The 27,152-nt window shown below is 48.0% G+C and overlaps 1 protein-coding gene across 2 annotated transcripts in view; it reads left to right on the forward strand.

The window, feature by feature from the left end:
* Positions 1–27,152, forward strand: part of PBX2 (PBX homeobox 2) — a 247,366-nt gene that overhangs the window by 113,126 nt on the left and 107,088 nt on the right. For both annotated transcript variants that reach the window (XM_086924519.1, XM_086924520.1), the window contains exon 3: positions 4,357–4,601. In XM_086924519.1, the coding sequence (XP_086780645.1) occupies positions 4,357–4,601 (245 nt within the window). The remainder of the gene's footprint in view (positions 1–4,356; positions 4,602–27,152) is intronic.

Below are 27,152 nucleotides of genomic sequence, written 5' to 3' on the forward strand. Positions count from 1 at the left end.
TATGGGTTTTTTTTGTAAATCTTTAGCATTTTTGTTTCCTGTAGCCAATGCTAAAGAATTACAAATAAAAAAGCCATAAACAAATCTAAAAGCTCTAACTCAAATGCTCCGAGACCTATTGCACTGTGTGAGGGTGAGGGTGAGGGTGAGTGAGGGTGGGTGAGTGAGGGTGAGGGTGAGTGAGGGTGGGTGAGTGAGGGTGAGTGAGGGTGAGTGAGGGTGAGTGAGGGTGAGGGTGAGTGAGGGTGAGTGAGGGTGAGGGTGAGTGAGGGTGAGGGTGAGTGAGGGTGAGTGTGAGTTAGGGTGAGGGGTTGTGGGTGAGGGGTTGAGGGTGAGTGAGGGTGAGTGTGAGTTAGGGTGAGGGGTTGTGGGTGAGGGGTTGAGGGTGAGTGAGGGTGAGTGAGGGTGAGTGAGGGTGAGGGGTTGAGGGTGAGTGAGGGTGAGTGAGGGTGGGTGAGGGTGAGTGAGGGTGAGGGGTTGAGGGTGAGGGGTTGAGGGTGAGTGAGGGTGAGGGCGAGTGAGGTGTTGAGGGTGAGTGAGGGTGAGGGCGAGTGAGGTGTTGAGGGTGAGGGGGTGAGGGTGAGTGAGGGTGATGCTGAGGGGTTGAGGGTGAGTGAGGGTGAGGGGTTGAGGGTGAGTGAGGGTGAGGGATTGAGGGTGAGTGAGGGTGAGGGGTTGAGGGTGAGTGAGGGTGAGGAGTTGAGGATGAGTGAGGGTGAGGGGTTGAGGGTGAGTGAGGGTGAGGGGTTGAGGGTGAGTGAGGGTGAGGGGTTGAGGGTGAGTGAGTGAGTGTGAGTGAGGGGTTGAGGGTGAGTGAGGGTGAGGGGTTGAGGGTGAGTGAGTGAGGGTGAGTGAGGGTGAGGGGTTGAGGGTGAGTGAGGGTGAGTGAGTGAGGGTGAGTGAGTGAGGGTGAGGGGTTGAGGGTGAGTGAGGGAGGGTGAGGGTGAGTGAGGGTGAGGGTGAGTGAGGGTGAGGATGAGTGAGGGTGAGTGATGGTGAGGGTGAGGGTGAGGGGTTGAGGGTGAGTGAGGGTGAGGGTTTGAGGGTGAGTGAGGGTGAGGGTGAGGGTGAGTGAGGGTGAGGGTGAGTGAGGGTGAGGATGAGTGAGGGTGAGTGATGGTGAGGGTGAGTGAGGGTATATACCCAGCTATGTCTTCGTAGTTGTAAAATGTAGTTGAACCTTGCACTGGTAGGCATTCAATTTAACGTGCTACCATAGATATGCTTTCAGAATATTAAATTCGAAATTTACTTTGATTTTGCGTACTTTTGCTGTAAAAAATGTTATTGCCATGTAAATACCTCTTCAATTGCATTCTTGAAAATAAATATTAACCTCTATGAAGTTAAATGTGTATAAATTACCTGTAATTTAAAAAAAAAAAAGAAAACAGTATTGCTCGGGTTTCCGTGCTTTTGGCATTAAACAGACAATGTGTAACCCAGAGATATTTTTAACAGCTCACTTCCCACTCAAATCGTATGAATACAATTGCTTGCAAGGCACTGAACACATGCAAGGGTTAGTTTTAGCAAGATGCTGAGAGCAGATCTTTTTATTTCATGCACTGAGTTCAGATGCTTGAACTAATAAATCTAACGTACGGTTATGCACATATGATGTAATTAATTTGCTCTAATTTCTGATAAATATAAACCAAGAGCTCAAAGAAGGTCCTATAAACTAAAATAATGCTACGTATACAGACTACTTGGTAATCATTGCTGTGCTGTTGCCAAACCAAACCATCTAAACGGAATGTAGCTATAGATTATGGTTGATTTCTGGCCAGTGAAGAAACAAGAAATCATAACATTTGATTAAAGTGGCAGTTTGGCACTTATCATATGGCCGTCAAGTTGAACTGTCAGGGGCAACTTTAGCGGTCACATCAGACTAAAACAACATACCTATACAGAAAAAAAGCTTCCAACTGTGTTATACGCTTGATGTAGCTACTCTTAGCAGTGTAAATACATTACACCATTACCACTGTGAGGTACTCAAAAGTACACTGGCATGCAAGGAAATTATGAGGTCCTCCAGCACACCACTGGTTCGCGATCACAAAGTAGGTATGGCAAAATCAGTCACGTGCCTGGCAGACCCTGATGTGTGACTGCCACAGATCTAAAGGGGCAATATCCATGCTGCCCGATAAGCCAGACTCATCTGAGAGAATTTAAAAACAAGGTCGCTGCGATTTCAGGACCGTGTACATCCATGCCATTGTAAAGGACGAAACTGCAACTGTTAACCAATGACTACGAGGCAATGAATGATCCATCTGTATTCAAAACGTATCCCAGCCTGTGGCAAACGTATATTTCACTGTTCCCTCGCATGTTATCAATTGCTTTCATAAATTACACAATATTGGGAGGTAAGGACATTTCAGTGACGAGAAGCCAACCAGTTATGTCACAGGAGACGAAAAATAAATAACAGCTGTTCTCTCACGGCACTTCCGCTCTCATGGCAGAGCTGGGCTGCAGGAACTGCTTGTTCCCAGTACACTGTGTTGTTTACCACCATACTGTACATACTGTACAGGCTGCTGTTACCTTCTCCTGCAATGGGCAGGTGTCTGTACATTCATGGAAGGTGAACAGCATGCATAGAAGCCCTCAGGAGTTCAAGCACAGCAATGGGAATGGGTGAAAGCAGAATGTTTCCAAGAAGTACTTCGTCACAAGTGGCGTCTAAAGAATTACTGAACAGAAGTGGCCATAATTCGGGCAATGCTGGTACACAAGGGGAATGTGAACCTTAAAAATGGAAGCAGAAGCTGTTTGGATTAGCGAGAGTGCTTTTAAGTAATAATTTGACTAATCCATTCTAAGTAATGAGGTAAAAAAATCGCTACTCGGAGGTTAAGAAAAAAGAAGCCGGAGGGAAGAGAGGGGAGGGGGGAGGAGAAATGCGACACGGCGGGAAGGGGAGGGGGCGGAGCGGGTCAAATAAACAAAAAACAAGCTGGAGGGAAGAGAGGGGAGGGGGGAGGAGAAATGCGACACGTCGGGAAGGGGAGGGGGCGGAGCGGGTAAACAAAGACGGACGTGCACGCGCTTTTAAGGTCAATGCGCATGCGCATAAGCTCAATGCGCATGCGCATTGACCTTAAAAGTCACGGGCACTGCAAGGAATCGCCACGATTCCTTGCAGTGTGGATAAAGAGTGGATAACTCGCAATACTCTCGCCTTGCTCGATGCGCATGCGCATCGACAGGCGAGACCTAAAAAGGTAAAAAATTAAAAATAAAAGGGTTATAGTGATGTACCCGGACAAATCAGGAAGTCTCTCTTGGTTTGTTCCCTCAAAAATAGAGGACTAAAGTAAGTGTGTGGTTGGCAATCTGTATTTCTAGTGAAACTGTTAAAAAGCATTTGCGACCCACATCCAGTGGATGCTAAATAATGTGCAATACTCTGATTGATTGTTTGGTTTTATATGACCTACTGTATTCATTGGTAAAATCAATAAATAAAATGGTTTAAAAAAAATATATAACGAATTTGAAAAGATGTCTTGTTGAAGAGGAAGGAGATATAGGTCTATATGAGAGGCTGTCTCTTGCATCTTCAGTCACGGGTATGACTTGGGATGGGACTGCCCTGCAGAAGAATTAGTGTTTCGTTGTAGAGATTTGGCCCAACCATAAGTAAAATAATTATTTGGTTTAAGAATAAACTAACAATTTAGTTGTTTTCTTTAGTACAAACTTAGTGACTAAAGACTTAATTTTTTGTTCTGAACAGTGGTTGGTGTGCATTTTTTAATATATGAAAATATTAGCCCTCACAGACCAATTTTGTAGGCAGCAGAACATGCTTAACTTAATTTTTGTATTAATTAGTGCAGAAACCTATAAGACCGGGACCGGGATTTCCTAAGTAGGTCCAGAAGGAATGTCATATCCATGCTGAATTTTTGAGCTACCCCCTCAAAATAAATTTATATTTAGCGAATCTAACTTGATCACATTGCTGTTATTGGAAACATCTGCTCAGATCCAATGCTACTGGGCCTGTTAGACACCCTGCTGTAAAATATTAAATGAGTGAAATGACTGGAAGTACAATTTTAGTTGGGTATGACCAGTACTGGTATAAAAAAAATCGTCCAGAAGGGATGAGATATGGTTAGTCTTAAGGAGTTTCCCCCAAAAAATTAGGTCGGAATGTAAGTAAATTGCCTTGAAGACATTGTTTTGATTTCTGATCGAAATTTACTTAAAGAGCATGGACCTGTAGTCAAAGGTAATGGTGCGTACTGTCTTTGCGAGTGTTAATGCAACCCGTCTTTTGGCAGTGAAACACCAACAAATCTCACGCTCTCCTCTTCCTTTTTACAGGTCTAAGCATCAGGAGCAACCAGGAAGAAGAACCAGTGGACCCCCAGCTCATGCGGTTAGATAACATGCTGTTAGCAGAGGGTGTGGCTGGGCCAGAGAAAGGCGGAGGGTCGGCAGCTGCAGCGGCTGCTGCCGCAGCCTCTGGCGGTGTGTCTCCGGACAACTCTATTGAGCACTCGGACTACAGGAATAAACTATCACAGATCCGGCAGATTTACCACTCCGAACTGGAGAAATACGAACAGGTAAGTCTAGTTGTAGAAAATACATGGCTAGTGTGGTTGGATGGAAGAGCTCTGTTAAGACTTGTACAGCTTAGCAGGATTACAGGGGAAATGAGGTTTGTTAGAGAAACAAATATCGTTAGTGACCAACAGAGCTGAACACATGAATCAAAAATATGGGTGCAGGCCAATTCTTTCAATTAACAAGCTGGAAACAGATTACGTTGGGAAAACAAATCAGTATGATTTAGATTGAATTACATCAGAAAAAATACATTACATTCAGTGAGTTGGGGAATTAGTGGACAACAGTTCAGAAGTGGTGTCCTATAAAATATAAATTTGCCACCTCCAGAAAAAATGTAAGTAACATTTTCTATAGAACTCTATAACACCACCCTGTTCTCGCCAGGATGTTTAGTGAATACAAGGATGATCCAACCTACCAATTGGATTAGAAATACTTTGATCTTTCCCATGCTTGCAGCAAAAGAAACAATATGTAACTTATATTTTTGCAGGAAGTTGTCAGTTTTAGAATTGGCCTGTGCTGAGATCTTTCATTCAACTTCCAATTTCACATTTGGGCAAGTTGCTGGGGCTTTGCATGTTACTTGACCCATTTTTCAGTCTAGCCTCCCAGACAGCGCATCTGACTAGTTGCAGAATACATATTGTTGGCTTACCAAGATCATAGAGGAGTTGTTGCTCACCCGTTGCTTACCATGGGTTGACTTTACTATTGTTCTCATTTGCCTTCTTCTTGTGTCCATCTTGTGTCTTCCTCCCATGGAGCAATGCCAATTTACTTTTGTCCTTTAGGTAACTACTTGTTTGCGGCATGTGTGGCTGTAGATTTACATGCTCTGCATACTCTTGCCACCTAGTGTTGGGTTCGTAAGTTGTTTTTGTTCAAAGACGTCTCTTTGAGTCAAAAGGTTTTTATTGACTGCTCCCTTAGTAGGGAAAGAGCATGGGCACTGACTCCATTGTTAGATTGGTTTTCCCCTCCATTGATTTTGGACATGGGTGGACAAGGTTCACAGACTCTAAGCTTTTTCATCACCTTGAGCCCACAGTTGATACAGTTCAACACTTCTGAACCAGAGATCATCTAACCTCTACTACGCAACTTCAAATGAAAACTATGGCATCGGTCTTATGTATGGCCAAACCGCAAAATCATAAGGATTGCGGCGAATGGGGGGGGGGGGGGGGGGGGGGGGGGAGGGGAACAAATGGGCATCCAGCCCTTCATACAGGAATCTTGATGCCTTTAGGACCCCATCCCCTTGCACTGAGTATCTAAAGATGGACTCTACCAAGTGCCTCGAACACCATTGGTGCTCCAGCCCTTGCAAACAAAAGCAGCCAAGGCACTCGTCTGTGCTGACACTCCAGTCGAACCTATACAAATCTTTGCCACCAAAGGTCTCCTGGAAGACGCCATCAGCCTCAAACTCCAATGACCTCGAGACCACCCTCCACTGCTTGTCCAAGGAATTTGAGAGACCAATCCTCGAAAGACTGCTGGAGGCGCTAGACAAAAGACCACATCCATTTGCCATTCACCCACATACAAGGAACATTTAATCCAAGGATCATAAGGCCTTGGAACCCATACCTAAGGGTAGGCTAACGTTTGACAAGGAGCCTACACTCGTCTACAAACCAGGCGTTTTAGGGCTGCAACCCTTAGCCCTCGTCCTCATGAACAGACTTTCCCACCACCACCCTTACAGGAAGTCACTTAACCCCCCTCAAATTCCCTAACAGGGTCTCCCCAGTTTGACTCAAACACTGGCAGTCCCAGTCCTTACACTACCTCCTGCCCCCTAAGAAACACAGTTTTATCCTCACCCAACAGATGATCCATGAGACGATTTGCAACTAGGGCTCCCTATTTTTATTTTTTTTGGTGTAAGACATTTATTGTACAAAAAGGAGAGGTTACACTGCGTCACGCCAACAACCCGGAGGCAGGCCTCTATGTCGATGAATGCCACACAGAAATCAATTAAATCAGGAGGAATCTTACAACAAATCGAGTGATGTGACACTAGGAGAGACATGCAATACAGTTGTGGGCACGAACATAATCAGTGCAACAATAGCAAAGTAAGTGGTCTCACATTTTTGGGTGCCGTAGACCTCCAAATTGATCACAAACTCACGGTGCTGCCTCGCCGCCCTGTGGAGTGCAACAGACCGTAGTCTGGTGAAACGGTAGCCTGAATAAAACATGTATACGGGCACCTTTTTCTCCCACCCCTCCACAACAACCAAAGAAAAAGGAAAAAAACGATGAACTGTGGTGCAGAGCTGAAGAATCAAACCTATATCACACCACGCATACACAGGGTCGTGCGCACCCGGGCTGGGCAACTGTACAAGGATGGCGACAGGGGCAGTGGCGGGATGGCTCCCAGGCACCCTCCGCGGGGAAATGGGGGGGGAGAGGGAGCCGAGCAAAACCTTCGGTCGCTTGGTCAGGGAGGGGGACATAGTGCTAAGTCGGACGAACCCATAGAATTCTCAAAGGAAGGCAGTCGTAGACCGTATCGTAGCCACTAAGCAAAGCCGCTCAAGCAGGAACCACCTGGCCAGAGGGGCCAAGTACACGGTCTCAAGACTTTACCCCATATCGTCAGAAACTCCCACGTCAGGTGAGTCCTCGGAGGCGTCCGTATCCGCACGCTCTCTATTCCACTGTAGGAAGGGCTCCCAAATGTCGTTGGGTCTGGAAGCGGTGGGCATCGTTTCCCAGTAATGTGTGAGCTGTGCATTACCATATGTCACATCCGAAACCCACACTTTAAGCGTAGGCAAGGCCTTGCGACCCCAGTGTATCGCCACTTGTCGTTAAGCGTAGAGGAGTAGCAATGCATGCAGTTTCCTATCACAAGGTTCCGTGTCACGGACATATCCCAACAAGCCCAGAAGCGGGGAAGGCGTATCATTTCTGTGCAAGATTTGGTTAATGGCAGTGAAGATGTCCGACCAGTACTCTTCAAGTCTAGGGCAGCTCCACGCCACATGGAGGAAGGACGCATCCATCCCGCCACACTTCCAGCATGATGCATCAGTCCGGATGCCCATGCGATGTAGCAGTATTGGCGTGCGGTAGTACCGGTGCAAGAACTTAAAATGTACTAACCGTAGCCGATAATTCGGAGACAACGCTGTGAGTTGTTTACAGCAGTATTCCCACATCTCAGCAGACAGGGGGTCGTCCAGGTCAGCATTCCAAGCCTGCTTGGCCGTAGGCACAGTTATCGGGGCCTGCTCTTGCATGCAGTTGTATAATCTAGATACCAGTTTTTTGGGGGAGGGTCTCGAGAGTAAATTTTGGAGAGCAGCAAGTTGCGGCGGCTCCTCGGAGAACTGGGGCCATATCTTCTTGCATGATTCCCTGAGGGAGTGATACAGAAGCGTGTCCGAGAAGGATTCAGATTGGCCTTCATCGCAGGCGCCCAACTCACCGAAGGACCCATTGGGATATATGTCCGCAAAGGTATTCAAACGTCGCCCACGGATGCTGAGGGCATCGCCCCTAGCACTTAAGCAAGGTAGCATCGGGTTGCCTCGTAGTGGAATTGCCGGCGCATAAAGCAGAGGAAGTTTTTCTCTATTACGTAATTCGCGCCAGGACCAGCGAATCATTTCCACTGTGTCCACATCTTTCGAAGGGCGCAAGACTTTGCCGTACAGTGCCACGCGTAGCGGCGACAGGGCCACAGCGGCCAACTCCACCGCAACATACGGTTGATAAGGAGTGGGGAAGGCCCAGAAATGCAAAAATTGCGCCTGCGTGCAGAGCGAGTAGAATTTCAGATCGGGTGCCCCAAGGCCACCTTGTCGTAATGGGAGCGTCAGCAGGGCCCAAGAAGTTCTCGCCTGTCCTCCGGCCCATACCAGAGTCAGAAGTAGGGACCGGACGCGTGTGTGAAAGTGCGCTGTCATGGGCAGTGGAATATTGACGAACAGATACAAAAATTTAGGGAGAACCACCATTTTTGCCAGTGCTATCCTCGCCACCAGGTAGAGAGGAAGCTTGTTCCAGACCTCTACCCTCCCCTCCAGCCAGTCAACCGCTCTGCCAAAGTTAAGGGACCACAGTTCCTGTACGTCACGACTGATCCATATACCCAGGTATTTAACAGCGTCAGTTTCCCAACGCAGGGGATAGTCCGTGGGTGGCTGACTGGTTGCGTCGGTTAGGGGGAATGCAACGGATTTGGACCAATTTATGGATACTCCCGCCAGACCTTCAAAACGCACAAATTCGCGGAGCAATGGGTTCATGTTATCCGTGGGGTTAATGACGTACAGCGTGACGTCGTCCGCATATAAGGAAATCAGCAGACTACGCGAGCTAAATCCAATCCCCCTCGCCGTGTGGTGCTGGCGAACCCTGCCCGCTAGCGGCTCCATCGCTATAGCAAAAAGGAGAGGAGACAGCGGGCACCCCTGTCTGGTTCCTTAGTGATGGCGAAGGGCTGAGATATGAGACCATTCACACTCACCCGAGCCCTGGGCGTATCATACAGTAGTCTGATGAGAGTTATAAAGTTTCGGCTAAATCCCATCCTGCCCAGAATCCTGAACAAGTAAGGCCACTCCAAGGAGTCGAATGCTTTTGTGGCGTCAAGGAACACCACCGCAGCCTGAACAGTGGGGTGTAGATAATGCAGGATAGAGAAGATGGTTCTAAGGTTGTGTGAGGTGGCGCGGCCCGGAATAAACCCCGACTGGTCGGGGAGTGCGATGATCGGTAATAACGGCTGTAGTTTGTCCGCGATGACCTTAGCATAAATTTTAGCATCCACATTTATGAGGGATAGGGGACGATAGGAGTCAAGGAACAGGCCGTCTTTGTCAGGCTTTAACAGGGTGATAATTAAGGCCTCACGCATCGAGTCTGGGAGTGAGTTCAGTTCAAGGGCCTCAACAAACACAGAGTGTAGTTTCGGCGCCAATTCTTCCGTGTACGTCTTATAAAATGTCGTTGTTGGGCCATCAGGTCCAGGGGCTTTGTTAGCTGGCATGCTTTTAATTACTTGTATTATATCTTGAACTGTAACGGGGAGGTCCATATACTGTCTGTGGTGATCGTTGAACCAGACAAGGGCAATGGAGTCTAGGAAACTGTCCAGGGAAGCAGGGACTGTGGGTTGTCTAGATGTGTAGAGGGACGTGTAAAAGTCAGTGAAGGCGTGCAGCACCGCCTCCTGGCCTATAACCAGGGACCCCTCACTGTTGTGAATAGTGTGTATGTAGTGTTTTTGCGTCCGAGGGGCTATCAACCTAGCTAGAGTCCTACTCGGTCTGTCCCCTTCACCGTATCTGCGGGCCTCGGCCTGTTTGCCCAGGAATTTCACCTCCCGCTGTGCCTCCTCGTTAAAGACTAGCAGCTTGGCCTTGAGGCAACCAGCAATCTCCAAAGTGGGGTCCTGGCAGAAGGCTTGATCTAGGTCTTTCAGCTCGCGTTCCAGCTGGGTTAGTGTCCGACGGATGGTACGCAGTACCCCGGCCTGTCTCGCTATGCATTGGCCCCGGATCACCGCTTTAAAAGCGTCCCATACAATGGCCTCTGAGGAGGCTGAACCCTCGTTTTCTTCAAAATATTTAACAATATCAGCCCTGATTTCTTCAGTGAACACTAAATCTGTAAGGGCGTGAGGGGGCAGGCGCCATGTAAATGCTCTATTCATGGCATTTGGTACGCACAACTCCAACATGCAGGGGGCGTGATCTGAGAGTGACCTAGCCTGGATGTCAACCTATCCACCCACGTCGCCACTTCCGGCGACACCAGCAGAAATCCAGGCGGGACCAAGCAGCATGATGGCACGTGATACGAGTCCCCGTTCTCACGCCGGGGTGTCGAACTCTCCACACATCAGACAGCAACCCCTCCTCCATCACATCAATTACAGCCTGACGCGCTCTAGCATGCGTGGGTCTACTCACACCCTTCCGGTCCAGTTCGTCATCCAGCACAACATTAAAGTCTCCTCCCACAACAATCAATTGGCAATCGAGTAATGTTATTTGTGCCCAGACGTTCCTAAAGAAGTCTGGATCATCCACGTTCGGACCATAGATGGCAGCCAGTACCAGCGGTCTCTCTTGCAATGATCCATGCACTATAACGTACCGTCCATCTTTATCCAGCACACAAGTGTGTTCTCGCCAATCCATCCCTAGGGCTCCCTATTTTAGGGTATTTTTTTTTTAAACATTTCAGCCTATGTTTATCCAGATTTCAATGTTGCTCCTTTTTTTCTGTATTTATCCATTTTTAGTTTGTTCAGTGTATAAAAGTAGCTGTAGTGGTTATATTTTTACACTTATTTAAATGATAAGTCTATACTCTCATTTGAATGTCCAACAGGTTGTAGCAGTATACGCTAACGTGCAGTCACCTGAAAAAAATTGCTTCGTCGAACAGCGTAAACGGCTTTATGTCGGCACTTGTTTAAGATCTATTAGGAAACCTTGATTTTTTTTTTCCACTCCCTTACTCGTCAATCTGCACACCTACTGACCTGGCACTTGTGATTGACAGTATAGAGAATGATCCAAAGGACACCTATTTTGCTTGTTTTTACATATTTAAAAAAAAATACAGACATAAAGCATATAGTTTTTGTTTCGTATTTATCTGTAAAATCAGTAAAAACTGAAAACTGGAAGCCATAATTACAACGTAGATTACCAATTCCACTTAGGACTTCTACCTCTGACGCCACTGTCTCGTACCTTAGGGTTATTCAAAGCGCTACACTCTATCATAAAGTTGACTTACACACTATTCCTGAGGAGGACTTACTTGTGAAAACACCGTCCAAGTCTGAGCTTTCCATGCAGTTTCTTCCAATGCTCAAAAGGATACTCAAACCTGTCCTGATTTTTAAAAACAGACTTGGGGCCCTGGTGATTACTCACAGGGTACAAAAATAAATGCAAGCAGTCATGCTGAGATCCCATCTATATTAGGGGCCTTGTGCTTCTGCACTCCCTAGTGGTGCATACTGCCTGTAAGCAGGCCTTTGCTCAAGCAACATGGGAATTGCCTCCCCCTCATTAGAATAGCAACATAATTGATGCTGCTGTTAAAGGGTAGCTGTGGGAGCTGCTAAGAGCTAGACGATCGCCAATTCAGTATGCCTCCTATCCAGATACAATAGTGCTCAGTGGGAGAAGACCGAGAATCTGCTACAGCAACATCTGGAGCAGTTTAAAAAGAGGCGTGGAAATTGTATGAGAGGGGAAGGTAATTTCCAGCAGCACTACACTGTGCATTCTTGATGCTGGAGATACTGCATCTAGAAAGGTTAATACCAGTCATTTTATGTAGGTACTTTTGGCTATGTATCTCCGGGTTTAAGCCAGAGTTGCAGCAAGTGAGCCTACTCATTTTATGGGGAACACCTCTTTTTGGTTCACAAGTGGACCAAATATTGAAAAAGAAGAAAAAATACAGAAATGGCCAACAGCATGAAGGCTCTGTAAACATTGCCACCTAGGGCTGAGCCAATACTCAAGAGGTTCAGCAAAGGCCATCTCCACAGAAAAGCCCCAATCCTACCAACAGCAAACCTACCACCAGTAAGCAGGCAAGGGATACTCTTGCAGTTCATATAAGGGCAACAACAACAAGGGTAAAAGCAGTGTTGCTTCCAGTAATGGAGCCTTTCTTAAAAGCCCGGACTTGCCACACATTTCCCTACTGATCACATACACTTGTCTAAGGAAGACTGCGTGTTTTCTCTCGTGCTGGCAAGAGATCATCTCAGGCCAATTGGTTCCAAGCATAATAGAACAAGAACACTGCCTTGAACTTCTTTTCAACCCCACCAAACATTCCACTTTGTGCTCACACCCTCTACTTGTATAAGAGAATGTGAAAGCCCTCCTCCTAAACATGGCCAAAAAACTAATGCCTGCCCGCCACCAGGGCAAATGGGTGTACTTGCTGTAATTTTTAATCCCCAAGAAAGACTGCTCCCTAGGACCAATTCTTGATCTCAGGCCCCTCAGCAAATTCATCCTATTAGAACATTTCCATATGACTATGGTATCTTGCTATTGCAGCAAAGCGACTTCATGACTGCTCCAGAGCTGAAGGACGCCCTTTTCCACATTCTCATCCTCCCAGCTTACCGGCGCTACCTTAGCATCATGATAAGTAGACCGCACTACTAGTTAAAGGTACTGCCTATCCTAGACACCATGGCTTTAAGATTGTTGACAAAATTCCTAACGGTTGTAGACGCCCACATCCGAAGGGATGCATGCAAGTGTTTCCCTCTCTGGAGGATTGGCTGATTAAGAGCGTGGACAGACCGTGGTGTCTATTAAACACTCATGCTGCCATTTGTCTACTCCACGAGCTGTATTTACAAGAAATGTCACCAGGTCCCACCTTCAGCCTCTGCAACTTTATCCCTTTCTATGGGCAGTTCTAAACTCAGTCAATGGTAAGGCTTACCCCAACCCATTTAGTGATAGCTTTCCAGCAGGTGCTGCCTTTTTCAGCCTAATTGCCTTCCAGTCAAAACGTTGTTGCATCTTAAAAATGATTGCTGCTTGCATAGCTATAGTTTCCCATGCCAGATTGCACATTTATCTGTTTCAGCAGTGTCTCTTGACACTCGTTACAAGCAGAGGGTCATCTACAAAATTTGTGTTGATAAGGGCCAGCAGTCATCGCTCTCTGCAGTGGTGGATCAGCAGCACTTTGCAGACTCTATTCTGTAAGGGTTTATTACAACAGATCCCTTTCTGTCTGGGGAAGGAGAGGGAGTCCTCTCCGCACAATGACAATTCAGTCTCTTGCCACCCTAACAGCAGAAGTCGCTCATAAACTACCTCCAACTTCTGGCCATCTGCCTACCCCTCAAAGCCGCCTTACAGAACATTTAAGGCAAGGTGGTGCTCATCAAAACAGACATGACTGCCTTGTACTATCTACAGAAATGGGGATACTCATTTACTCCAGATGCCCGCACTAGCGCACAAGTTTTCTTATTTGGCAGTTCACCAACCGAGTCACCTACTAGCTGAGTATCTCCCGGGAGTGCACAACGACTTTGCAATATGCACCAAGTCCTTGAGGAGTGGGAACTCCACCCACACTTCCTACTTCCTCCTTTTAATGATGGGGGTTCTTACAAATAGACCTCATTGCCATTCACGAAAAGCACAAATGCCAAAACTTGGCTTCTAGATTTTCCCAGCCACCGTCTATGGGCAATACTCTATGTATGAACTGGTCGGGGATGTATGCCTTTCCTCCTTTTCTACTCGTTCCATACGTGGTGAGGAAGCTACAACAAAAATGTGTTGCCGTCCTATAGATGATAGGGCAGTCTCCTCTGGCACAACAAACAAGCTACAACAAACACACCTCACCCTCCTTCTAGTAGCTCCCACGTGGGCCAGACAACCATTGTTCTCAATTCTTGTCACGATGTTTGTTACCCCACATGAGAGGCTTCCAACAAGCTGTACCTTCTTTCTCAGGAACAGGGCAAAATCGGACATTAAGCCCCAAATAGCTCAAGCTAGCAACCTGACACCTAGGGTCCTACAGTTTAGTTATCTTAGACGTGCCCAAAAATGTATGGATGTTTTAAAGGACGCCAGAGAATTTAGATCCTGTTAAATCCGTGGTGAAGACATTGTTTTGTTACTTAAACAGCTATAGAAATCAGGGTTAGCATATACTTCCATATGTCTACATCTTGCAGCCATTGCTGCATACATGAAAAATAAGAGCGCATTTTTCTCTCTTCAGAGTTACCATCATCCAATACTTTATGGAAGGCTTTGAAAAGAGTGAATCCACCTCAGGTGCCATCTGTCTTTCTATGGAACCTAAGTATTGTACTCACATGACTCATAGGACCCCCATGCTAGTGATTGCATTTCTTTCCTCTGCAATTTCTTTCCTAGAAAGTAGCTTTTATAATAGCCATTACACCGTAACAACCATTACATCGTTGACCTGCAAGCCCTCACTTTGCAAGAACCTTTGATACAATTTCAAGCAGATAGTTGTCCTCAGAACTGACCTTAATTTACTTCTGAAGGAGTTATCTCCTTTCCACCTTAAACAATACAACGGCAAGTGTTATTTCCCATCACCCAGACTCTATAGCTCGAAGAGCCCTACCACCGCTAGACTTCTAAAGCGCCTTAATATACTGCATTGACAGCACCAAGTCCTTTCATAAAACTCAACAGCTCTTTGTCACTTTTGCTAACCCTCGTAAAGGCCATCCTATATCAAAAGCTGGTTTAGTTAGTTAACTAGCTAGATGGATGGTTAAATGTATCCAAAGATGCCTTAAAACCAAGAGGATATTACCCACGCCCCCTAGCCTGCATTGTAGTAGGAAGAAGGGAGCAGCCTTGGCATATCTAGGGAACATTCCCATAGCTGACATTTGCAAAGCAGCCACATGGTCCTCTCCAGATACTTTTACCAAACATTAATGTGCGGATATCCTTCTTTCAACTGGCTTAAGTTGCCCAAAAGGTATTAAGAACTCTGTTTCAGAAATGGGCATCATCCATTGATTAAACAGCTCTTTTAAAAAAAAAATATTTTTATTGTTAAACAAAAATAGGGAAACAAGCATCAGGTGACTGTATACTTTAGTACAAAAATAACGTATGCATTACCAACCAACACATTACGCATTGCAGATTTTCAAAGTGATCACAGAGATTCCAACACTACAGCCTCGGTTTGCACAATAGGAGGGGCACAAATATCTCCTCTATAGCTATTCCATGCACCCCAGATCTTCCCCCACTTCTTAGGATGATCCCTAGCCACGTACAGCCCTCACACAGATTGTCCTCTCCTTGGTTCTGTCCAGGCTGGACTTCTCTAACAGTCTTTACCTCGGCCTCCAAATTGGTGAGCTTAAACGCCTCCAGCTTGTTCAGAACCAAGCTGCCAGGCTGCTGCTGAATATACCCAGGAGGCAATCCATCAGACCTGGCCTTAAGCAACTACACTGGCTGCCTGTTGAGCAACGTGTGGCCTTTAAGGCTGGGTGTATTCTGTTCCGTTCTCTGAACGACTCTGGCCCTTCTTTTATCAGAGATCTTTTTAAAAAATATTGCCCCTCCCGTCACCTTCGATCCACCTACAAATCACTTTTGACTGTGCCTCCTTTCAAGAGGAAACGCCACGGAGGCGGCTGCTTCGACCATCAAGCTGCTGTGCTCTGGAATTCTCTTCCTCTCCATATAAAGCAGATTGATAACATACTTAGCTTTAGGCAATCTCTGAAGACCTGGTTGTTTTCTCAAGCTTACTACTGATAGCACTGCTTGTCCTTTGACTGTCCTGTTTGGCTCCTTCTACAGCGCCATGAAGCCTCCGGGCGAACGAGCGCTTAACAAATTCCAACTAACATTGTAACATTGTACACCGACCTCTCTCTGATCATATTCCAGTCAAGGTCTTCCATCCATTTCCCCACTTGAGGCGCCTGAGTAGCACCCCATAATTGCGCAATGTTACGTTTAGCAATCATACATGCCAGTGTCACCCATTGTTTCCCGTGTGTTGTGAGGTCTGAGGGCTCCCAGACATTCAAAAGACAGCGTCTAGTCTCCATGTGCACTTCCACACCCAACACCTCCCGCAACTTCTCATGGATCTTGACCCAATATTGTTGTATTTCCGGACAGTGCCACAGTATATGGATCTGTGTAGGATTTTCAACTGCACAAGTCGCAACCTCATAGGAATAACCACTGTTTTGGGGGAAGACTCAGCCTCTCTCCAATCCTCATCAATGACCAAACCATCCGCGCACCACTGTTCTCTGAGCACAGCCAACGGATCTTCCATATGATTAATAAGTTTTCTGTAAATCAGAGATATAGTTTTAGTAGGGAGGTGTCCGTCCAGTATTCGCTCCTCCAGTGGGGAAGCCTCGGGAGGCATAGTACCCCGGGGGATGTTGGTCAATAAAGCATGTCTCAATTGGAGATACCTAAATCTCTCGTTCTCGCTTAACTGATAGCTGTGTTGCATGGCCTCGAATGACAGGACCCCATCTTTCCCCCACACATCTTTTACCCGCGAAATCCCGATAAGATCCCACCGGTCAAAGCCCCTTGATTTACACAAGTTGCCCAGAACTTCTGAGCTCCACAGGGGAGTGGCCAGTGTGATCTTCCCATCCCACTTAAGATTTCTTTTAGCTGTGTGCCACACCCGGACCGCGTGCGCAGTCGGTCCAATGAGGGGAATTCTAACCGGTTTGGAGTAGAGGGCTCTCATATGATCTTGTCCAGGCATCTGGTCCATAAATCGCATGGTTAATTGACGCAAGTTGAGAGGCCCAATAATATTTGCGGAGATCAGGCAGACAAATTCCCCCATCGTACCAGGGCAATGTGAGTTTGGAAAATGCGATATGTGGCCTTCCCTCCCAAAGGAGCCGCCGCTGGAGTGACTATATATATTTGAAATACGAAGGAGGCACCGGGTCCATACTGTTTTGAAGTGCATACAAGAACCGGGGAAGTGCCATCATTTTGAACAGTGTGGCACTTCCCAGCAAGGAAAGCGGCAACTCCCTCCACTTGTCCACATCCCGGCGAAGCCGAGTCTATGGGGCCCCAAATTATTGTCATATCCCAGCTTCGGGTCCAAAGTTATGTATATCTCCAAATATCTGAAGCCCGTAGACTCCATCCGGAGGGGACAGGAGATCGGGACAACGGGTGGGTCCCCGCTGAGTACAAAGATAACCGACTTCGTCCAATTAATGGCAAAGCCCGAATAACTCCCAAATATGGCTAGGATGTCTAAAAAGCAATCAATGATGCTCGGGGAGTAGTCAGAGCAGAATGTCATCAGCGTACAACGATATCTTGTCTTCCCAGTCAGGCGACCATCTCGATCCTCTAATCGTCCGGTCCCATCGCACCCACACCGCCAGCGGCTCAAGTGCCAATGCGAACAGTAGTGGGGAGAGTGGGCATCCCTGCCTCGTACCACGTCCCAATGGGAAATCAGCAGATCTATGATTGTTCACCACAACTCTGGCTAGGGGGCTCGTGTATAAAAGACGGACCCACCCGACAAATCCCGGCCCAAAGCCCATTTTACTCAGAGCAGCAAACTGGTATGGCCACTCGACCCTATCAAAGGCCATAGTGGCGTCTAGCGATAAGAGAACAGCTGGCTCATGGATATAGGAAGCACTAGCTAAGATTCCGTGTAGTCTCCGTATGTTTAATGCTGTATTCCGGCGGGGCATGAAACCAGATTAGTCCGGGTGTATCGGGGTCGTAATGACCTTTACCAGTCTGGTAGCCAACAGTTTTGCCAGGATTTTGGGCTCTGCATTAAGCAACGAGATAGGCCGGTAGGAGGAGCACTCTCCCCGAGGCCTACCCTCTTTGTAACTAACCACTATGTTGGCGATATGTTGGTCATAAGGAAGCTGGCCTTCCTCCCTACTTTCCAGATCCATATCGCGCAGAAAAGGTGCCAATTTGTTGGCATTCGGTTTGTACAACTCTACGGGGATCCCGTTTGGGCCGTTGGCTCTCCCAGACTTCACCCCTCTGATCGCCTGCACGACCTCATCATTAGTAAGGGGAGAATCTAAGAATTTCTGGTCTTCCTCTGACAGCGACGGCATCTGAATATCTCGCTATATATGTGCATTCACAGTCTCTGTGTGTGTGTGTGTGTGTGTGTGTGTGTGTGTGTGTGTGTGTGTGTGTGTGTGTGTTCGCAGCAGTGTAAACCCGACTGTAATAGGACGAGAATTCCTCCACAATTTCTTGCGGTTCTGTGATTTTGCCTAATTCCGCCGTGTGTAACTCCGGCACCAGTCTTGTCGGCCTCTCCCCTCTTTCAAACCAGGCGATCAACTTCCCAGCCTTATCTCCATGTTCGTAGATCCTACTTTGGGTGTCTGCGCACTGCGTGGCTGCCCTCTCCCTCGCCAAGCCCTTATACTCATCTCTGAGGAGTTTCAGTCTGTGGCCCCCCTCCGCTACCCCGGTCGTCGACTTCCCCCCTCTTCCCCCTCCAGTACTGCCAACTCCGCCTCTACGCTGTCCACTTCTGCTCAACTTTTTTTTCTTCTTCCCAGAGATCAGAGATAAAGCCTCTCCTCTGATCACAGCTTTATATGCCTCCCAAAGGGTACTCCTCGACTCTACTGTCCCCACATTCGATTGAAAGTATCGATCCGTGGCTTTGCCGATCTCCTTCTTAAAGGCCGGGTCTTTTAGGTGCCATGCGTTTATGGGGGCCACCCTACCTACATCACTGCGACCCATCTCTATACGAATCCAGACTGGCGAGTGATCAGAGATTCCTCTGCCTAGGTGCCGCACCTCCCTGACTCCATCGGACTGTGATGCAGGCACCAGGACATAATATATTCTAGAGAGGGAACCATGGGCGGCTGAGGAGTGAGTGTAGTGCACATCAACCGGGTTTCGCAGCCTCCATCCATCAATCAAACCAGTAGTTTCCACAAAATCAATCAACCATCGGCAAGAAAGCGGCAACACTCGGGGAGGGAATCTATCCACTTCACCATTCATATCAGCATTAAAGTCACCCCCAACAACCAAAGTTCCGAGGGGCAAGGACAGAAAAATTCTAGCCAGATCTCGGAAGGTTTCAGACTGGAGGGCTGGCGGGACATACACAGACAATAGTCACCGTTCTTTCCTCCCACAACCCAAAGATCCCAACATATCTGCCACGGCTATCTGTCCAAGTAACTTGGATCGTCATTGGGAAGGAATTTCTCATTAATATCCCCACCCCTCTGGATCAGGAGGTGAATCCGGCGTGTGCTACCATTTTATATCCTCCCCTATGCAACGTCATACAACGGTTCCCAACGAGACGCGTCTCTTGCAATAGTACAACATCAGGTGTGTGTCTTCTAATCAGTTGGTTGACCATTCCTCGCTTTATCTTATCACCCAGTACGTTAACATTCCAGCTGAGTGCGGTAATCCCCAAACCCTGTTTACCAGTAGTCATTTTGGTGGTAACTCTTGTCTAAGTCCCCCGATTCTTGTAAAACACAACAAAAACAGCACATGTGTTGTCCAACCAGTCCACTGCTACTTCAGGATTGTCAAAGAACACAGCCCTTCCATTGTGTTCCACTGGTAGCCGGGCTGGAAACATGATGGCATACTTCATGCCTTTGTCCCGTAGTCTCCTCTTCACCGCAAGGAATCACTGCCGCTGCTTCTGTACCGCTTGAGTGAAGTCCGGATACAAGGAGAGTGTCGCATTTTCAAATTTTAACAGGGGCCCAGAATGAACCACCTGCAATATCGCATCACGGTCCCGAAAGTTAAGAACTTTTGCGATCATAGGACGAGGGGGTGCCCCAGGTCGGGGCCTACTTCCCGGAACTCTATGGGCACGTTCGATCATGAAAAAGTTACTGAGGCCTTTAGGCTGTAGATGATTAAGTACAATGTTTTCGATGAACAGGTCTGGCGTTGGACCCTCCGACCGCTCAGGTACCCGCAATATGCGAATATTATTGATCCGTGCTCTACCTTCGAACTCATCCAACTTCCGATCCGTCTGAGCCTTCGATGTCTTGAGGTCTCGCACCTCCTGTTGCAGTTGGTTCACATCATCGACAAGGCTCGCAGTTTTGACCTCTAGCGATTTCACCTTCTCACTCGCTTTATTGAGATCTGCTCTTATTAGTCCAACCTCGACGGTCGCAGTGTCAAACTTGTGGTCGAGGGCCTCCGTCTTCTGACCCAATGTCGTCTGGACTCCAGTAATGGCCACCATAAGATCTGATAAAGTAGGAGCCGCCGTCGAAGGGGCTCCCATATCCACCGCCGCTGGCAATTTTTTTTAAATCTGCTGGTGATCCTTTTGGTAGGGTGTAGCGCTCCAGCGTGTTGGATTGCACGTTTCTGGATGTTCTGGAGGATCGCGACAAGGTCTTATCCTGTTCCGACTTCGACGCCATCGAGACTCACACACGTTATTGCCGGCTCATGCCAGTTTATCATAGGCGATGTGCGTTGAATCAATCGGCCGGGCCTTCGCCGCTACGTCCGACCACCCAACACTACTCCTATAGGCCACCAACTCAGCGCTCCAGCCCAAGTGATTCAAGCGGTCTAGATAACTCTCGTCCACGATTCTGTGGGCTCCGAAGAGCGGGAAGGGTAGACTCAGAGCACCCCGGTGTCTGTCGCACCCAGAGTGTCCCAGTAAGATCCATCCAGCAAGTCTCACTGTTAAGGGGCACCACAGTGTCGCATACTGAAGATTCTGTATACTGGGGCCAATTTTCAAAATTGAGTCGGAGGGCATCGGGAACTTCCGGTCCTCCGCAGCCGATGCTATTTCATTCACATCCAGTTGGCCAAGAAACCCAGGTCCCGGTCAGGTCGCAGGAGTAGGCTCCAATTTGTCAGTCGATATATCTTCGCCCCAGGACGTCGGAGGAGACTCGTTCGAGGCTTAGCGGAGATATCTTCTATTCTAGCACCGGGGACGGGAAGTGGGGTTAGGGAACATGATAGTTCACAGGATTATGCCGAGGGCGAGGGCGATCGGCGGAGCCGACTCTCTAAGCGGCCATATTGGTTGCTAGTTAGGCTTCTCCCCTCGATTAAACAGCTCTTTAAGAGAGTTCTGCTCTACAGCCTATGCAGAGAAAGTGTATCTCGAGCCACACATGCTAGAACCGAAATATTACTTAACCTGTAAGCATCTGTTTGTTCGGAGTGAGTTTTTTCTTTGTAGATCTCTGTAATATTCAGCATTAGCTTTACCTTTATACTACATTTTCATGGTTATCACTCTATTATTGCTAACTGTCCATATTTTCACTCCCCTGGTAAATCAATTTAGAAATGGAGTATGTGCCCATGCGCATTCCCCACTGAGTAAGAAGTCACAGGAGCCCTTATGACTCAAAGGGGCTTCTTTGAACAAAAACAACTTGCAGTTTTTGAGGCCAACAGATGGCAAGAGTATGCAGAGCATATGAATCTACAGCACTGCAAGCTACGAACAGATGCTTGCAGAGAAATATATTACTCTCTTGTGGAGCCCTTAGGACAAAAGAAAAGTATTTGGTTTTCAGCTTCCCACTGGTGTGCTTTTTTTCTCCCCTCCATGCTCCATGTTGCTCTCTTTTCCGTGCGTTTCTCCCCATGCTGTGCTCGCCCCAGTGCTTCAAGCCCCTGTGTTCCTTTCTCCCCATTAGACCACTCCCCCAACCAAGCTCCACATTGCTCTCTCTCGCCCATTTGGGGCATCACCGTTAGGATATTCATGGAAGGCATAGAGAAATGGACCACCAGGGCATGTAGGCCGGTTTGTTTCCCAGATGTCTCGGGCCTGCTGGGAATGTTTTACCTGGTTACCCTGGAGATGCTACAAGAGACACTACATAATGTTAAATCAGGGTCACCAGAAGATCCTTGCCCAGCACATATCTTTGATTCTTTGTCACCACTACTGGTGCCTCATTTCACAGAATTGTTTAACTTGTCTTTGGAAATGGCAGAGGTACCGAAAACTTTGAAACTGGCATTGCTCTCTTCTTTTCTAAAGAAACCAAAAGCGAACTAGACTATTTTTGCATTATTTAGCACAATTTTTTCTACTTCAGTTTCCTAGTATGAATGTGGAGAAACTGTTTAATAATCCACTCTCCCAATATTTTGAGAATAATTAATCGATCAGGGAATTGTAAGCGCACTACTCACCCGTGAGGGTCTCAAGGCGCTGAGGGGGAGGGGGCATGCAGATCTAGTCAGCCTAAGAGCCAGGTCTTGAGCGTCTTCCTGAAGATGTTCAGGTTGGGGGCTAATACCAGGTTGGTAGCTCGTTCCAGGTTCTGGCTGCGATGTGGGAGAACGATCGTCCGCCTGCTCTGGCTCTGTGGATGTGAGGGGTTTCAGCCGTTGCGGGGTTGGCAGACCAGATGTTTCTTTTTGGGTACGTGGAAGTTAATTCTGTCGTTGAGGTATTTGGGTCCATTGTTGTGTATGCATTTGTATTCGTGGGTGAAGATTTTGAAGTTGATTCTCTTCTCTGCGGGGAGCCAGTGGAGTATTCGCAGGTGTTGGCTTATGTGTTAGTTACGGGGAATGTCGAGGGCGAGTCTGACTGCGGTGTTCTGCATGGTCAGAAGTTTGCTTAGAAGGGACTTGTTGATGCCGGCGTACAGCGTGCTTCCATAGTCCAGTCTGCTGGTGATGAGCGAGTTGTTATAAAACAGGGGGTGACCCAATTGCAGTCAAAGGACCTGGGTATCAAGTGTTATAATCAACAATTGGTCCTAGACATTAATTCCACATGCAACACAATAATATGCTTCGAGTGATTTCTTTTAGTCACCTTTGGATTAAATCACTATGGTTGTTGTAAGACAGAACATGATAGATATAGTAACCCAAACTATCGATTGGTACAAGAAAACCACACCTGAAACCAATAAGTCTCAAAGTCCAAGAGACTTTCTTATTTAATATACATTTTGAAAATAGCAATTATAAAATACAATTATTTACAAACGGGGTTCTAATATCAATGAAGTGGACAGAAAAGAGAGAGAGTAAGTGCTCATGTGATTGATCAAGGAGATCAGTGAAAAAGAGTGAAAATTATTTATATACAAAAAATGAGCCTGCCCTAACTCAAAAGCTCGCAAAAAATGTAACTCTTTTTCGCTGGCACGTAGTTGAAAAATCCTCCGTATTCCTTTGTTTGCAACAGAGGCAAGGGGAATGGGAGGGGGGGCGGGACAGGAAAATGTAGGTGCAGGCTACATGGGAAAATGTCGACGTTTCGACCCAAAACAGAAAACCGGGTAACTGGATTCCTCAAGGACGGGTCTTCATCAGGACGGGGCAAGGGAGAAGGGGGGCGAAGGGTTTCTCAATGTGCACATAGGTAAAGTAACCCCAATATCAGTGGGCACCCTTGAAAGGTGTGCCACTTGTGCGAGGTTAATCAGCACCCAAATTGTTTATCACTTTGCTGAATTTAGCACCCCGAGTCGTCCCACGGTAGCGTTCTGCCGTTGATATAGGGTTTTAGCTGAAGTCAATTTCACGACTTCGGAAGAACAAATCTTCTCCTTCTCACGCAGTTGATAGCTCCGTACTGCCTCTGTGGAAACGCGGAAGCAAGCGAGTGGGTGACTGTCTTCCTTGACTCCGGGGGGATCCATTTGAAGGTCTTTCGAAGGATGCGGAGGGTCTTGAATCCGTTGGAGATGACAGTGTTGAATTGTCTGTTCATGGTGAGCGATGAGTCGAGTATGATGCTGAGGCTTTTGGCGTGGTCTGTGCGGGAAGATGGGCTCCCGAAGGCATTTGGCCACCAGGTGTCATCCCATGCTGAGGGGGTGGTTCCGAGGACAAGGACTTCTCGGCATTGACTTTTAGGCAGCTGTTAGTCATCCAGACTATGACGTCTTCCATTCCTTTTTGGAAATTTTATTTTGCGGTAGTGGGGTCTCTGGTGTGGGAGAGGATGAGCTGGGTGTCATCGGCGTAGGATACGATGTTGAGGCCGTGTTGTCTGACGATGGCTGCGAGGGGTGCCATGTAGACGTTAAATCATGTTCTGCAACCTTCGCAATCTGGGATTAGAGCATCCCAAAGTACCGAAAAAACGTTCCTGGCAGCTGCTGATAAGATTAGAATCCGTTTGGATTAGAGCAGACTGATACTGATGCTGATTCTGCTGGATCTTTCAGCGATGTTCAGTACGGTATCTCATGAAATTCTCTTCAGAGACAGTATGACTTTGGACAACGGACAGGCACTGTCCTGACTGACGGACATGCTTATAGCTAGAACCTAATTGGTTTCCAGCCCCTCTTTTAAATCGAGAACCGTCATTAACACCTGCGGGGTTCCTCAAGGGTCCGAGCTGAGTCTCCTATTTTATTTTTTTTCACAACCAATTTTATTGAGCAAATGAGCAATAAAAATGTGGCACCCCCAAGGCCGGAGATCACCACAACGATATCGGTACAATAAATCACATAGGTAGCAAATGTTCAAGCAGGTCTTAAGAATAGGCTCAGTATGAAAAACCCCCCCAACCCACCCTACCCCCCAACCCCGACCCCCCCAACACCCAAACTCCCCAGCCCCCCCCCACCCCCCCATCCACACGTGTACACATAGCAATAGAATAAAAGGTGTAGGTGCAGCGCGACTGGAGCGTCGCAGACTCGGGCCAACAATGTCTTTACCATCACATGTCCTCTTCTCGCTCCGCTGGGGGATCCAGTGACAGACCCCGGTAGTCGGCCCATCGCTGTGAGAAGTTGGCCCGATATGCAACGTTCGCTATTCTAGCGACCGCTATGTATCGTTCCAACGACCCTTATGGTGTTTGGTTGTAAGTCAACCTATAGACCAGCTATCCTAGTAGCGTGGATACGAGCAGTCTAAGGCTAAAGACTCGAGAGGGCGCGTTAAGCCAGCTGTTTACCACACATGTACCCCTTGAACACCCAGTGAAAGGACACCACACAAGTGTTATGAAAATAAACAGGATATTTATTAAGATTCACAACAGCCCTGGACTCTTTATGAGGACAGGGTACTAAGCACAAACCAAATCTCTTAGGAAAATACTTCAAGTGCACAATTAAAACAAGTGTCCGAGGACACGGAAAGTTTAAGGTCTCGGGCGGACCCGATAAGGCAAGTCGGAAGCGAGGGACTCGGGACCCTAGAGTAAAGAGGCTATGCAGGCACCGAAATGCCGAGTTACCTAGCCACGAGGGCTGCGGCTGCACAAGTCTTACAGGCGTCGGGGTCTTCGCTGACGAGCCAGGAGCCGGAAGAAAAGGAGTTGCTGGCCGGCGACCAGTGATGAATAGTTCGTAGAGATCCAAGCCTGGATCAGAGATTGTTTATACCTGAAAGCAGAGGGGACCAAGTTCGTACTACTAGCCAGTAGTCAGAGGGTACCAGGAGGGCACCGGTTGGCCGTCACCTCGACCAGGTGAGTGGGCGACGCTAGGCTCTGCAGTCTCACGGACCAGGAGGCGTTGTCGGCGACCACGGTGGAGGTGCGAGCTGTCCCACGAAGGATGATGCTGTCGGCGTCGCTGGGCCCAGGATGGGGCAACAAGCCTTGGCAGATCTCAGGGCCACGTGGTGGGCCTAAGATGGCGTCTTGAGTGGACCAGGAGGGTCCGGGGTGCTTCTCGCAAAGATGGAAGCAAGGGCCAGTCTGGAGCAACCAGACCAGCAGAGTTGTTTGTCGGTCGTCGTCAAGGAAGGGCACAAGCCAGCGGCTAGTGACCAGACAACGTGCTGAGCAGCGAGCAGAAGGGCCCCACGCAGATCGTGGAGATGCTGGGGGACTGCACTTCGGTGCTGGAGCGGCTCAGGGTCGGGGCTTCTCGGACCCCAGAGCACTCACCAGGGAATTGCTTCGAAGGTCGTGCTGGTTAAGAGCGTGCAGGTTCTGATGATGGCCGGTCCCTCGAGGTCTCGTCGCACCCACAGATCACAGCTGAGCTGATGACGTGGGTAGAGGTCAGAGGTGCCAGGGAAGCCGGTTCTCGTCGAGCTGGGCCGTCGGATTCCTTGAGGAAGGACTTACAGCAAACCGCAGAGTTCTTAGATGGTGCCCGCTGATGCGGGGTGACTACTCCTTAGTCACAAGGGAGAAATCTTGGGAAGAGTCTTGAATGTCCTTTCGTAGAAAGTAGTTCTTGATTCAAAGATGATCTAATTTGGAAGGGTCCCCGCTCCGACCTTTATTCTAAAGAAAGGGGTGGGTACATGACTAGGTCCTGCCCTAAGGGTGGGACCAGGAAGGGGGGTAGTTACACCCCTCTCCCCTGCCGGACTTTCCCCAGGCCAGGGCTGGCGCCCCTGGAACTGGTTCTGACCGGCAGATGCGTAGTGAGCACCGGGGTGCCACTCCGCAGTCACCTTCTCGCAAAAGCCCTACCTACCCAGAATACACAAACCCTGTCTGGGACGGTGCGAACACCGCCCTCGACAGGAAACCCTTTGTCCAAGCGCTCCTCGCTGGAAGGACTCCCAGCAGCAGGAGGTCAGACTCGTGTCTGTGGTGGCAGCATCCATTTTGTGGAGCTGAGGCTTTAGTTAACTTTAACCGGGGTTCACAGTTACGTACATGTCGTGTCCCTCTAGAAGGGCGGAATGCTAACCTCGTCGCCAGAGTTGGTGAGAGGGCAGCATCCCGATTCGTATGACACCTTACTCGACATGTCTCGATAACGCGACACCGAAGTTACCGATGTGGTACGCGTTACCATGGAACAGCCATTGGATCTTGGTTCCGCAAGCTGCAACCGGGCTCGGCTCGGGCCAGAGCCTAGTTCACACGAGCCCACGCACTCTGCCTTCAGGATTGTCAAGGCCTGCCATAGGAGTGACTGATAGGAACTCGGGTGTCCATTGTACGGTTAGATATAGGGCTACTATATCTAAAGCAAAGTGTGATTACACGACTTCACCCCAGCTGTCATGCAGCCAGTTGTGTCAAATTTAGGA

The sequence above is a fragment of the Lissotriton vulgaris genome, chromosome 5 (genome assembly GCF_964263255.1).
Source record: "Lissotriton vulgaris chromosome 5, aLisVul1.2, whole genome shotgun sequence".
Taxonomy (NCBI): domain Eukaryota; kingdom Metazoa; phylum Chordata; class Amphibia; order Caudata; family Salamandridae; genus Lissotriton; species Lissotriton vulgaris.